This window comes from Mercenaria mercenaria, chromosome 5 (genome assembly GCF_021730395.1).
Source record: "Mercenaria mercenaria strain notata chromosome 5, MADL_Memer_1, whole genome shotgun sequence".
Classification (NCBI taxonomy): Eukaryota; Metazoa; Mollusca; class Bivalvia; order Venerida; family Veneridae; genus Mercenaria; species Mercenaria mercenaria.
The window spans coordinates 33,298,449-33,310,374 of NC_069365.1; the positions used below are offsets into that span (position 1 = coordinate 33,298,449).

The 11,926-nt window shown below is 35.6% G+C and overlaps 1 protein-coding gene across 1 annotated transcript; it reads right to left on the bottom strand.

Moving 5' to 3' along the window:
* Positions 1-3,958: 3,958 nt before the first annotated feature.
* On the bottom strand, positions 3,959-8,862 carry LOC123556822 (uncharacterized). The gene is made up of 7 exons (XM_045347820.2): positions 8,544-8,862; positions 7,118-7,220; positions 6,538-6,762; positions 5,538-5,733; positions 5,200-5,271; positions 4,818-4,904; positions 3,959-4,611 (listed from the first exon to the last, which is right to left on the bottom strand). Exons 1-7 carry the CDS (start codon positions 8,596-8,598, stop codon positions 4,084-4,086), a joined length of 1,266 nt encoding a protein of 421 aa, XP_045203755.2. The 5' UTR covers positions 8,599-8,862; the 3' UTR covers positions 3,959-4,083.
* Between the last annotated feature and the right edge of the window lie 3,064 nt (positions 8,863-11,926).

Genomic DNA, 11,926 nt, shown 5'->3' on the forward strand with positions numbered 1-11,926 from the left:
TTCCTTTGCCAGCAAAGCTGTTAAGTCGTCATATGAAACTCAACATAAACAAGATGCCCAAATGGGCCTAAGTCGCTCAAATGAAGAGAACCTTAACCATCTGACCCTTTCAAGGACCAAACACCCCAAACTGAAAAAAAAATATGAAAGTACCTTATATTAATGCTACAGACCATGATCTTGAAACCCTTTTTAAAGACAGTGGGACTTTAACACAAGTTTGTTTATGACATACCAGTAAATGACATTTTTCTAATTTAAACGAGAAAGCGGTTCCTTTCAAACGTATTATTCGTGTGAATAATAATGATCTCCATGTTCAGAACCAACTTAGACTTGCCCGAGAATCTTTAACAGATTGTATTAACTATCACAACAGCAAGCTTCGTGTGGCGGTTGTAAGTCGCCCCCGTACTTGGACTCTGTGTTGTTATATGAGCCACACAATGAGAAAACCAACATAGTGGCTTTGCGATCAGCATGGATCCAGACCAGCCTGTGCATCCGCGCAGTCTGGCCAGGATCCATGCTGTTGATTAACAGTTTCTCAATTGCAAAAGGCTTTGGAAGCGAACAGCATGGATCCTGATGGATCCTGGATTCATGCTGATCGCAAAGCCACTATGTTGGTTTTCTCATGGTGCTGCTCATATTTTCTGGTCCTTTGGGACCATGGGGTCCATTCAATATATGTGTAGTAGAGTTCCGCTTAATAATAAACCGGTGATAGGGGGTTTTAGAGGTGTTGCACGTTTCATTACCTCTCGTTAACAGACTCAATCGAACCGAGTCTGCTTGGTTGCATTCTATACTTCAAAAGGATCTTTTTACAAATTTTACAAACTATCACAACAGCAATCTTTAAGTGCCGTGTGGCGGCTGTAAAATGTCTCCCCGGACTTGGATTCAGTGTTGTTATATTTTCTGGTCTTTAGGGATCACGGAGTCCATTCAATATATGTGTTGTAGAGTTCCGCTTAAGTCGGTGCTAGGGGGCATGAGAGGTGTTGCACATTTTATTACCTCTCATGAAGCATAACAGTTGTGTGCCAAAAGTATTTCACCTAGGGCCATGAAACATCACAATAATATTATTCAGCATGTGGAATTGTGCACTTGGGATTTTGTTTCAGATTTTTGTCAGTCAGGTCAGAATTATGGCCCATGATTGTCAAAAATATGCATAAATGGTATACAGGATTTTGTCGCATGTATCTCAAAACGTATTTGACTTGGAGTCATAAATCTTTAGGGGATTGTTATATAGCATGTGCAGTTGCGCCCCTGGTGTGATTTCACTTTTGGAGTTTAATCCTTGACTTAGTGAACAAGAGTGCCAGAATGTCACAATATACGCCCGTCACAGCAAATTTCTTTACAGTAGCACATGTATTTACAAATGGAATTTTAATTTTGTGGTTGTTTAGTAATTATTGTAATTCTTTTGTTTCTCTAAGTCCACAAAAAACTCCTTACCAGACAGAGATACCTTTAAATACACCTAAAATTTGAAAGTAACATCTATGTTGTACCACAGAGAAATGGTCTTGGTTTTTCCCTGCGGTCAGTTATAATTAAGTTACAAGTTAATCTTTAAAAAAACAAAATAAAAAAAATGTAAGTCCACACAAAAATTCTTACCAGGTAGAGATAGGTCAAAATACACCTCAAAATTGGATGTAAGTAGTCTCGATTTTTCCCTACGACTAGTAATGAAAAAGTTACAATATAAGCTATTTATAGTAACAACGAATGGAAGTAACTCTAAAGAAGGGACGTGCGCATGACACTTCGTCTCATAATGGTGTACAATTGTGCCAAGTTGCATCAAAATCTCTCAAGTCAAGTAACATTAAAATCCCTTCATGCATGAAGAAGATATGCTCCGGACAAAGTCTGTGGACGTTGCCCGCACGTTCGCCCATCCGCCCACAAGTGGGGTGGGGGATTCCCATAATACGTCCAGTTTTTCAAACGGGCGTAAAAAAATACACGTAATGTGCTTTGAAGTTTTTGTTGCATATATCTTAAAATATTTAATCTTGAGTCATAAAACCATGTACATGTAGGAATATTATCATCCAGCATGTGAATTCGTACACCTTAGCTTTTTTTATTTCACTTTGCAAGACCAGAGTCATGGCCCTTGACTTAGTCAATAAATAAAAGTTTGTGCCTCATGTGTCTCAAAATGTACTTGACCTAGTGTGTAGCTGTGAACCTGGTGCTCCCTTAGGATTTTCTCAGCTAGGCCAGAGTTATGGTCCTTCACTAAAGATCTTAAAAGTTTTGTGTTGCAAACATCTTAAAAATATTTGACCTATAGTGATGAAACCATATTCAGAAACTGGAGTGTGTGTGTGCGGGGGGGGGGGGGGGGGGGGGGTCTGCACCTTTGTCCTATGCACATACTTTTAGTTCTTCCTGAAAGTTGTTGATAATATCAGAAGTACAATGAATACGATTTACACTAATTACAGAATATATAGCGGAATGTTTAATGCATAGATGTTAGGTATGTTTTTAGTGACAAAGCATGAATTATCAACAGCTTCCCAGTCCCAGGCTAAGTGCGGACCGTGAAATACTTCTTAGTGTACTTCGTTATGTTTTGTTAAAAGTTTATATATTGACAGTAGGTCAATGCTAAGTTCATTAAAACAGTAGATACCAGTTAATTTCACAGTATAGTTCCATTATATATGGTCCTAAACTTATTAAAAGTCAACCATGTAATAGCAATCGGGATAGCAGAGAAAACACTTTTATTAATTTTTCAAACCATTTATTCACATTTATATGTAAATATTTTTAAAAACTGCACAGTTTTGAACATGAATGATTCGTGTTTCCCAAACACACAAATGATACAAATTTGACAACGAGGTTTCATAACTTTTTCTTGAAATATATCAAATATATACCTGTCTCTATACGTGACATTTTGTATTAAATGGTGCAGAGAAAGTTCACAGCTATATCATTTAACGGAGATTTTATAGAATAGGAAAGCTCCATAACATTTACTGAACGACTACCCATGATCATGTTTTGGGCTTTACTATTGGATGAATTTGGATAAATGCAGGACATTCGGCAAACACTTGCCCTAATTAATGCATTCTGTGAAAAAAATATTTTTCACTAAATTTCATTAGTCTAGGACACTTCCATACTTAACAGCGCACATACAATATGTTCCATTATATTTTGAAGTTACTTGTTTGTTTTTTAAATATAAAAGTAGTTGGATTTTTTTTGTATAAATAATAATTCAAAAGTCGCCATATGACATAAAATTAGTCGGCGTGACTTTAATCCCAACAAAAACAACAAATAATAATTCAAGAGCAGACATAAAATGTTGGTATTAGAATCAATCAAAGACGAAATTCTTATATATTTAAAAACAATGACATTTCTGAACTTAGTATTTAGAATAAATTATACTTGTTTCAATAACAGAATCTGGAATTAACGTAATTTCTGTACGTGTCTTACTTTCCATGTCTTGGCTATGCTGATTTACTCTGGAACGAAGTTTCCTTACACCCTTCAGATAAAACATCAACATATTTTGCATGTTGTCTTTAACTTACAAAATTTCAGGAAATTTGGAACTATTTGGGACTATTTTCTTAGGTATATTCTACGTACCTTTTTTTTCAGCCCGCCCGCTTAGCTCAGTAGATAGAGCGTCGGTCTACGGATCGCGGGGTCGTGAGTTCGATCCTCGGGCGGGACGTTAGTTCTCCGTGACTATTTGATAAACGACATTGTGTCTGAAATCATTAGTCCTCCACCTCTGATTCATGTGGGGAAGTTGGTAGTTACTTGCGGAGAACAGGTTTGTACTGGTACAGAATCCAGGACCACTGGTTAGGTTAACTGCCCGCCGTTACATGACTGAAATACTGTTGAAAAACGGCGTTAAATCCAAAACAAACAAACAAACGTACTCTTTTTTATTTTCTTTATTCAAGGTTGTGAACTGGCTATTGAAAATAACTTGCAGTTTGAGACATATTATCCTACACAAGTACATGGTAATAACATGGAACTAGACCTGAATTAAAGCCGAATTTATTTCGTTTGTCCTACTGTCAGCCATGTCCATCCTTCTTTTTCTTCCTCCTGGTACTGTTCTGTGCCCTGTGCAATACCTTTGCTAAGCAGCGCCCCATCCTTATGCAAGAACAAGGCTGGCCAGACTACGTAATCAAGATATTTACCTCGACAGGTATATTCCTTAAACAGGTCTTTATCGAATAATAACTTTTCTCTAGCCTCAGAAGATGCATTTTCAACAATGTCAGTTAATTCGTCATGAGTTTTTGTCAATGTAATTTCACGTGGTCGCATGGTATCTTCCTTTCCTTCTCCAGATTTGCCACATACTGACTTGTTTGGTACATCTTTAGTAGACTCGCTGGTATTTGGCTGAGTTATAGACGTCCATTGAGGACATTCAAGAACAACAGGCGGATCAGTTGTTACCATCAGCAAGCAAAGCTCAATGCATTTGGTCCTAAACAGTTTCATTTCCTTCCGCAACAATAGCTCTGCTAGTTTGTCGTTCTTACATATCGCCATTATTTTAAGTTCATATTCCTAAAAATGAGATGTTATTATTTCATTTTGTCATAACAGAACCAGGCTCTTATAAATTGCTTGCAAAATTATACAGTAAAACTTTTAATATAGACGTACTCGTAAAACAGCGATAAAACGAAATAAAGCACAAAATATGTAAATAATGAGTATTGAGATGTTTTAGCTACTGATAATAAACCAATAAAACAAATAGTTTTATTTACATTTTCTACAGCATGAACTTTTGTACGGATGGTAGCTTTAAGACTGTCCTTTAGCCACTTCCTTGTTTGTTGGGCACCGGGAACACTCTGAAATAAACAGTGTTGTTCAATGTTCAATGTTCAATGTTCGCAATTATTGTATATAGTACAAATTAAAGTTAATTAAAGAGACATGTAACATGGCTTAAATGGTCAGTTGCGTGTAACGGACAGAAAATCAATTGCAGTTGACTTAACCACATAGTGCCCTTTAAAATTATTTAAATTACATCCATATATGTAGAAGCAAACCAGAAAGCATAGATTTTTCTAAACACAAGACACATTTGAAATAGTATTAATTCTTTGCAAATATTCATATGTTACAGGAAAACAGTCCTACCATATCTAGAAACCATTCGGTTGTTACGGTCCATGGTTCGGCTACTCTTGCTTCGCAAAATACATAGGCTTCCTGGAACAAGAAGTGGGATTTAAAATAGCAATAACAATATTATTAGAATCAAAATTGCACAAAGTTTGTATTAAGTTGCCACTGGTTGGACAATAGTATTTAAATATATAGGTCATATGTTCTTCGAAGTTGTTTGCACCGTTATAATTCCTATTGTCTAGTATACAATCAACATTGTATTTTCGAATAGAAAAAAAAACATCCTGCAACTGCACCGTTTTCAGGTCTGATACACAACATTCTAACGGTAACGTGAACTATGTTACCATGACGATGCCAAGGAGAACAACGATGGCAAGCTCTTCTTCTAATGGTCCTTCGAGTAAAGCATAAGCGCTAGTCCATTCGTTGTCATACAATTCACTAAACATCTCTGCCAGTTTCGTCGGACGAAATTGATCATTTAGATCTGCTATGTTCGGATTATTGTCGCGCAATTTTACAGACACCTGTTCACTTAATCTGAAAATATATCATTCAAAATTCGTATTGATTAATAGCTTTACAACAAATATATGTACAAGATGTACACATGTTTGTTGAAGTAAAGCGTTTTTTTCTGAAAATAGGAACTTCTTTTGCTTGATCTATGGTATATTACGAATATGACTTGTCAATTTGGTCATCTGCTAAATAGTGTTTATTGCTTGATACTCTGTTTTGTTGGGTTTATATTCAAGCGATAAAAATTATTACTTTTGCATACATCGTGTTTTTTTTTGCAATGCAAATACATGCACTTTTAAAATTAAATATGTTTGCTCGAGTTTAACACCCTTTTAAGCAGCATTTCAATAAACCTAAACCGTGTTCCTGGATGTTTCACCAGTATTAACCTATTCTATGCAAGTAACTGACAAGTGACCATCAGACCTTTCACGCAATGTTCTCAGTCAAACATCAAGATGAACATAATCATGTCCAGGAATTGAACATATGACCTTTAGACGTCCTGTGCCTTATCTATTATTTGTATATGTATATATCAAACCGTTAACTAAATCATTATCCCAGCTCTCGATGTCATCTTACTCAGGCAAACAAATTCTATATTGCATTCAGACTGTTTAAAAATTGCTTTTACTCCGTATATCTATTGAGAAATATACATTATTTACTGCGTTTATGCTGGATTATTGAGTTAGAGTTGACAGGTTGGTTTGAAGGAAAGCTATGTATATTTATTCCTCATATCAACAGATACAATCTTCATAGAACAATGTTCAACCTCTCTGAACGTAACAAACAATTCACTTGTAACAATACCTTCTGAGCGCATCTCGTTTATCTTCTTCTAAGATCTTTTTCTCTGCTATTAATTCCTGTACACGTTCTTTCAGTGCCATATTTTCAGCTTCAACTAAACTAAAACTCGACTCTAAATGTGTTATCTCTTCTTTCCTTGTTTTCCTCTCAGAAACTGCGCATTCTTTCAACTCTTTGATTTTGTTCTTCAACCCTTTCACTTCTGCATATCTTCCGAATGTTCCCCTGAGAGAAATAAGGAAATAGTTTGTGTGATATTTTTTCATGTGATCGTGTTTGTAATACAGGTATTGTTGAATAAAATTATTAGTAAATATCGTGGATAATGTTATGCATGTTACATAAACAGTAGGTATTCACATGTACCTTTAATATATACTCGAAATCTCGGGGGTTAAAAAGAAAGCATCATGTACCTGATATTCAATTATTTTGCTGGATAAAACATATCTCAGAGTACTTATATACATTACATATAAAAATCAGTCTACTTATACTACGAGTTAGTCAGTTACACTGCGCATTTAAAAATGGCAAAAATTTAGTTTGAAAATTAAAAAAAATATATATTACATGTTACCTATATATAAACAATGTTAATCGAAACATATTGCTTAAGATCCAGTTTTTGATCTTAATTGCCACCGACGCTACTTTTTTCGTGTAGTTCAGTAGTAGCGACCCTGAAATAACAATCTAACAGTCAATTTTATTTCAAAAAGAAAAGAAAGTATGCAAACAATTGTATGAATTAATAAGGTAAAGGAACTTTTAAACTGCGTCGGTCATATATCAATAAATGCAAATGTTCAAATAAACACTTGATTTTCATTTCCACTCGTCATGTAGTGATCACTTTTCACTTTATTATCATACGAAATTTTTTTATTTAAAAAATGAACATTCTAGCATAAAACTGTTGTTCTTGTCACTTTTCGATGGTGTTTTAACAAGAGAAAAAACGTGTGTTAACAGAGAGATTCTCGCGCTCACGTGCTGTTATAACACCCTTTTATATATGCGCGTTCCGTGGCAAAGCGTAAACGTATTACGGCTCCAAAACGGATAATTCAAATGGAAATGACGTCAATGTGAAAAAATAACTGAGATATTCCCGCGCAATTCATGAAAATCTAATGACGTTGAGGTAGAATGTATTCATTTATTAGTGTTTTTGTTCGCGTTTTATGCTAGAATAGAGTTAACGCATGTTCAGTTCGCGTTATAACATCTTCAGAATCCCTCGGGATACGTTGGTACCCTTGCCCTACGGGCTCGGGTACCAACTAATCCCTCGGGATTCTGCAGACGTTATAACACGAAAAAAAAACATGCGTTATCCGTACATTCCAAATTTGTTTATTTACACTAATTTATTTTTGGCCGATTGTCAAGCAAGATCTACAACTTTGATTAATCACTCTCGACACCTATTCCGCCACGAGTGTATAACAGAAGAGAAGCCAGTTCCCCCTTGTAATGCTGAGCGCCAAGCAAGGGAGTTACTAGTACCAGTATTCATGTCTTTGGCATGACGCGACTGGGGATCGAACCCACGACCTCCTGCACTCGAAGCGGACGCTCACCACCTAAGCAGGCGGGAGGGGGGACGGGTATTCAAAATGTGTCATAAACAGTGGGAACATATTTCCATTTTCTACGAATAAGACGCTTGACTATTATAATAATAAAAGGTCATTTCTTTTAAGAATAGTTACATTGTTATTATATATATATAGTAAGAAAAATGGTCATTTGTTTGAAGTACAGTCGCATTGCGATCATTTGTCACTAACATAATTTGTCACTAATAAGCATTTCTTTGGCCCGCAGTGAATCATTTGAACGAGAAGACGTATTATCGCGGCATTTATAAGCATGGGGATTTGTCTATCCATTCGTGCCTTATATAATACTTTCAAACAATGCATGTAATAGGTATTTTCATTCATGTCATTCAAACTACGTTAACGCATATTTTGATTACAGAGTAATTTACTTCCTACCCAAGCTTATTCGTGCTTCCGGTCCTTTCTTTGACCTTTTCCCTGGCTTTCCCATATTCCTGAACAGCGAATCGAAAGAGGAAGTAAATTATTATTATCAATATAACAGTAAAGGCACTAATTTACATTTAAAGTTAAATAGTATTCTATTGTATCCAAAATATTTAAACCTGTATACACATCTCTATTAGTGTAATATCCTTTAAAAGTTTCTATTAGTGTAATATCCTTTAAAAGTATACTAAAATTTATCTAAAATAGGAAGAATATTGAAAAAGCTTGATATAAACTGAATGTACTGATAGCTGATAAGGTGAAGGCCAAGTTATTTATATGTTCATAAGTTCAATAAATGTAGTACCGGTGTGATTTAATTTGATTTAGCCATATAATATTTTATCATTGTCCACAAGTATTGACCTGGCACTCATGAATATTCCGTATATTTTCGTTAACTAATTTTCGGTGTCCTGACCTAATTAATGATATAAAACAATAATATTCCCCTCTTAATTTACATCATCCTGTCGCATGTCAGCTACCAATGTCGGGACTGTTGGCTCCAGTCTTCTGTCTGAGGATATTATTTTTTTTTCATCTGTAAACTTAACAGACGGGAACATGGTCACACTTACCATGATTTACCGGTTATTTATTGATAAATACCTTATTACTCAATATCCTCCTACGTCTATCAGTAAACCGTCGACTAAAATCTTCAGCACAGGACAGGTGTTCATTCATTCAACGGACAACGGACTTGCGTCAGTACACGGGTATCGATAAAATTGTATTAGGTCTACACTGAAATAACATAAATGGTCTGAACTGAATTCGAACCCATGGTATCGGAAAGCTTACCACTATGCCACCGTACGTTCGCGTACTATATCGGCTATTTAAATTAATGTAGATGTTTCAGGATACATAACAATGTTGTGGTCCTACATGACAATGTTTAGTTAAAAGTATTTTTGCTATAATTTCACACTCGAAGGTACATTTAAATAACGAAATTTTAAATTGACACCACTACCTACTTTAGTTTTACATGTGCAATGAATGTACGTGTCTTTGTTTGTTAAAGGTCACTACATTACAGTACATATCAGACTCTCAATCACAGGGTCGTAGGTTAGAGCTCCATTTGGGTCATTTAATATATGAAAGTTCTGGTTTTCCAAGAATGTGGACTCTATAGTGATTAAAATAACCTACAAGCATTAATCACCATCGAGCTAAAATGAATGAGTTAACATTGAAGTAACTAAAATGGTCGCCAATGTTCTCGCGTAAAACTCCCCATTGATGGTATGTAAATGGGACAAAACTAACTATCCTATACAGAATATACATGTATGCGACCTATTCATAACTTAGACGCGTGTTCATAAAACTGGACTTGCACTTCAAAAGGCTTCTTTTCTTTCGCTCTATCATTGTTAAATAAGCTCATATCGTAATGAACTTTGCATGTTTAGCGAATTGCAGCTGCAAATAGTTAAGCAAACTTTCATTTGTACAAAATTTTACGCAAATTGAATATTTACAATTATAAGTCCAATATCAAAATTTAATGTTGATGAATGCGACTCAAGTATCGTTTATGTATATGTGTTATATTTAATAAATTGATTGATACCAATTTAAAAGTTTTGTTTTAATACTTGTTATATTGCTTCAGTAACATCACCAGACAATACTCGTGTTGACATAATGTTACTCTGATCTAGAATTTAGGCAGTTCTCCTATTTTTTTTCAAAAACAAACAACAAAACACTCATACCAAAAAAGAAAACAGGTAGATATAGAAGCGTCTTTGTGCTAGCAGAGAGATTTGTAACAGTTCCCACATATGACATAACTTAGTTACTTTTACGGTCGACTTACACTGTCCTGCATTGTCTTTGGAACATAGTGGGGGTAAGAGTGAGGTTGGGTGCGCATCATAAACCGGTTTAAGCTCCAAAGTGGCGATTTTGACACTGACCTTTCCCAGGCGGTGCCCCACTGTTTTCCTTTATTTGCTCGTTTTGTCCTAGTGTGTCTGCTTTTTGTGAGATTGTGTGTGTTGGTGGTTTTGCTTTCTGTGACAGTGTGTGTTTGGTCGTGTGCGCGTCCGCGTGCTGGGTTAACGTTTGGGGAGGCTGCGTTTTTGGAACGTGGCATTTTTTGTTTGATATTTATTCTTGGTTTTACTAACACCTACGTACTACTCAATAAATCCTACGTACGGCTTAGTAACTTCTACGTGCGGCCTACTAACTCATTCGACTTATAACTCCTACATACAACTCAGTAACTTCTACGTAAGACTTATTAACTTCTACGCACTACTTACCAACTCACTCATACGTACCAGTTACGCAGCACTTATACATACGACTTATTAACTCCTACGCACGTCGTACTAACTTCTACGTACCACTTACTAACTTACTCAAACGTACGACTTATCAACTCTTACGTAGGACTTACTAATTTGTACGTACGACTTACTAAAACACTCAAACATGCGACTTAGTAAATCTTATGTACGACTTAGTACATTCTACGTGTGACTGACGTACTTCAGTAACTTCTACGTACGACTTGACTTACTCATACCTTCGACCTATGTGCCTTGCAGATTGAAGTAGCTTTACTGCTTCATGCGAACGTAACATTTTGGCAAGTGTTAACAGGTAGCACTTTTGGAATAGTTATGATTACAGGCTGTAATGAAAATGTGTATATATGTTTTTACAATTCAGGATGTTTGTTTTCATGACGGTGTGTAGACACAGGCGGTGAGACTATACATACAAAGCATGCAGGAGAAGTGATAATTCTTTTCGAAGGTTCAAACCAAGAATACGTTTACAACTAAGCCAGGTGCAAATGTTCTAATATTTTACTTAATATGACTTCCACAGTCAGAATATAGAAAGATAAAACTAACTTATCTCTAGCTAATGGCGCAAGTCTTATCTGTAAGCTCGTCATTAAGATGCAAATCGTAAATATTATAGCATTTTCTGTTTACATAATAAACATATGCACTGACATCTCGCAAAATTAAGATCACCGATCTTATATTTCTGCTATGAATTTAGATGTATAGATTACTTGAGGAGTGTTTTTACTTTTATTTTTAACTAAACACATTTAGTGACAGTTTAGGTACAGGCAAACATTTTAACCCTTAGTCTGCTAGATTTCAATAATGAACTTGTCAATATTTCAATTTAGGCATTACCATATATTATTCGAAGGGGTGTTCGCTGAAAACTTACTGACAGAATGGCGAACAGTGCAAACCATGATCAGCCTGATCTTGGTCTTCACTGGTCGCAAAGACAAAATAACTTGCTGCCAGCAGGCTAAAGGTTAAACGTATTTT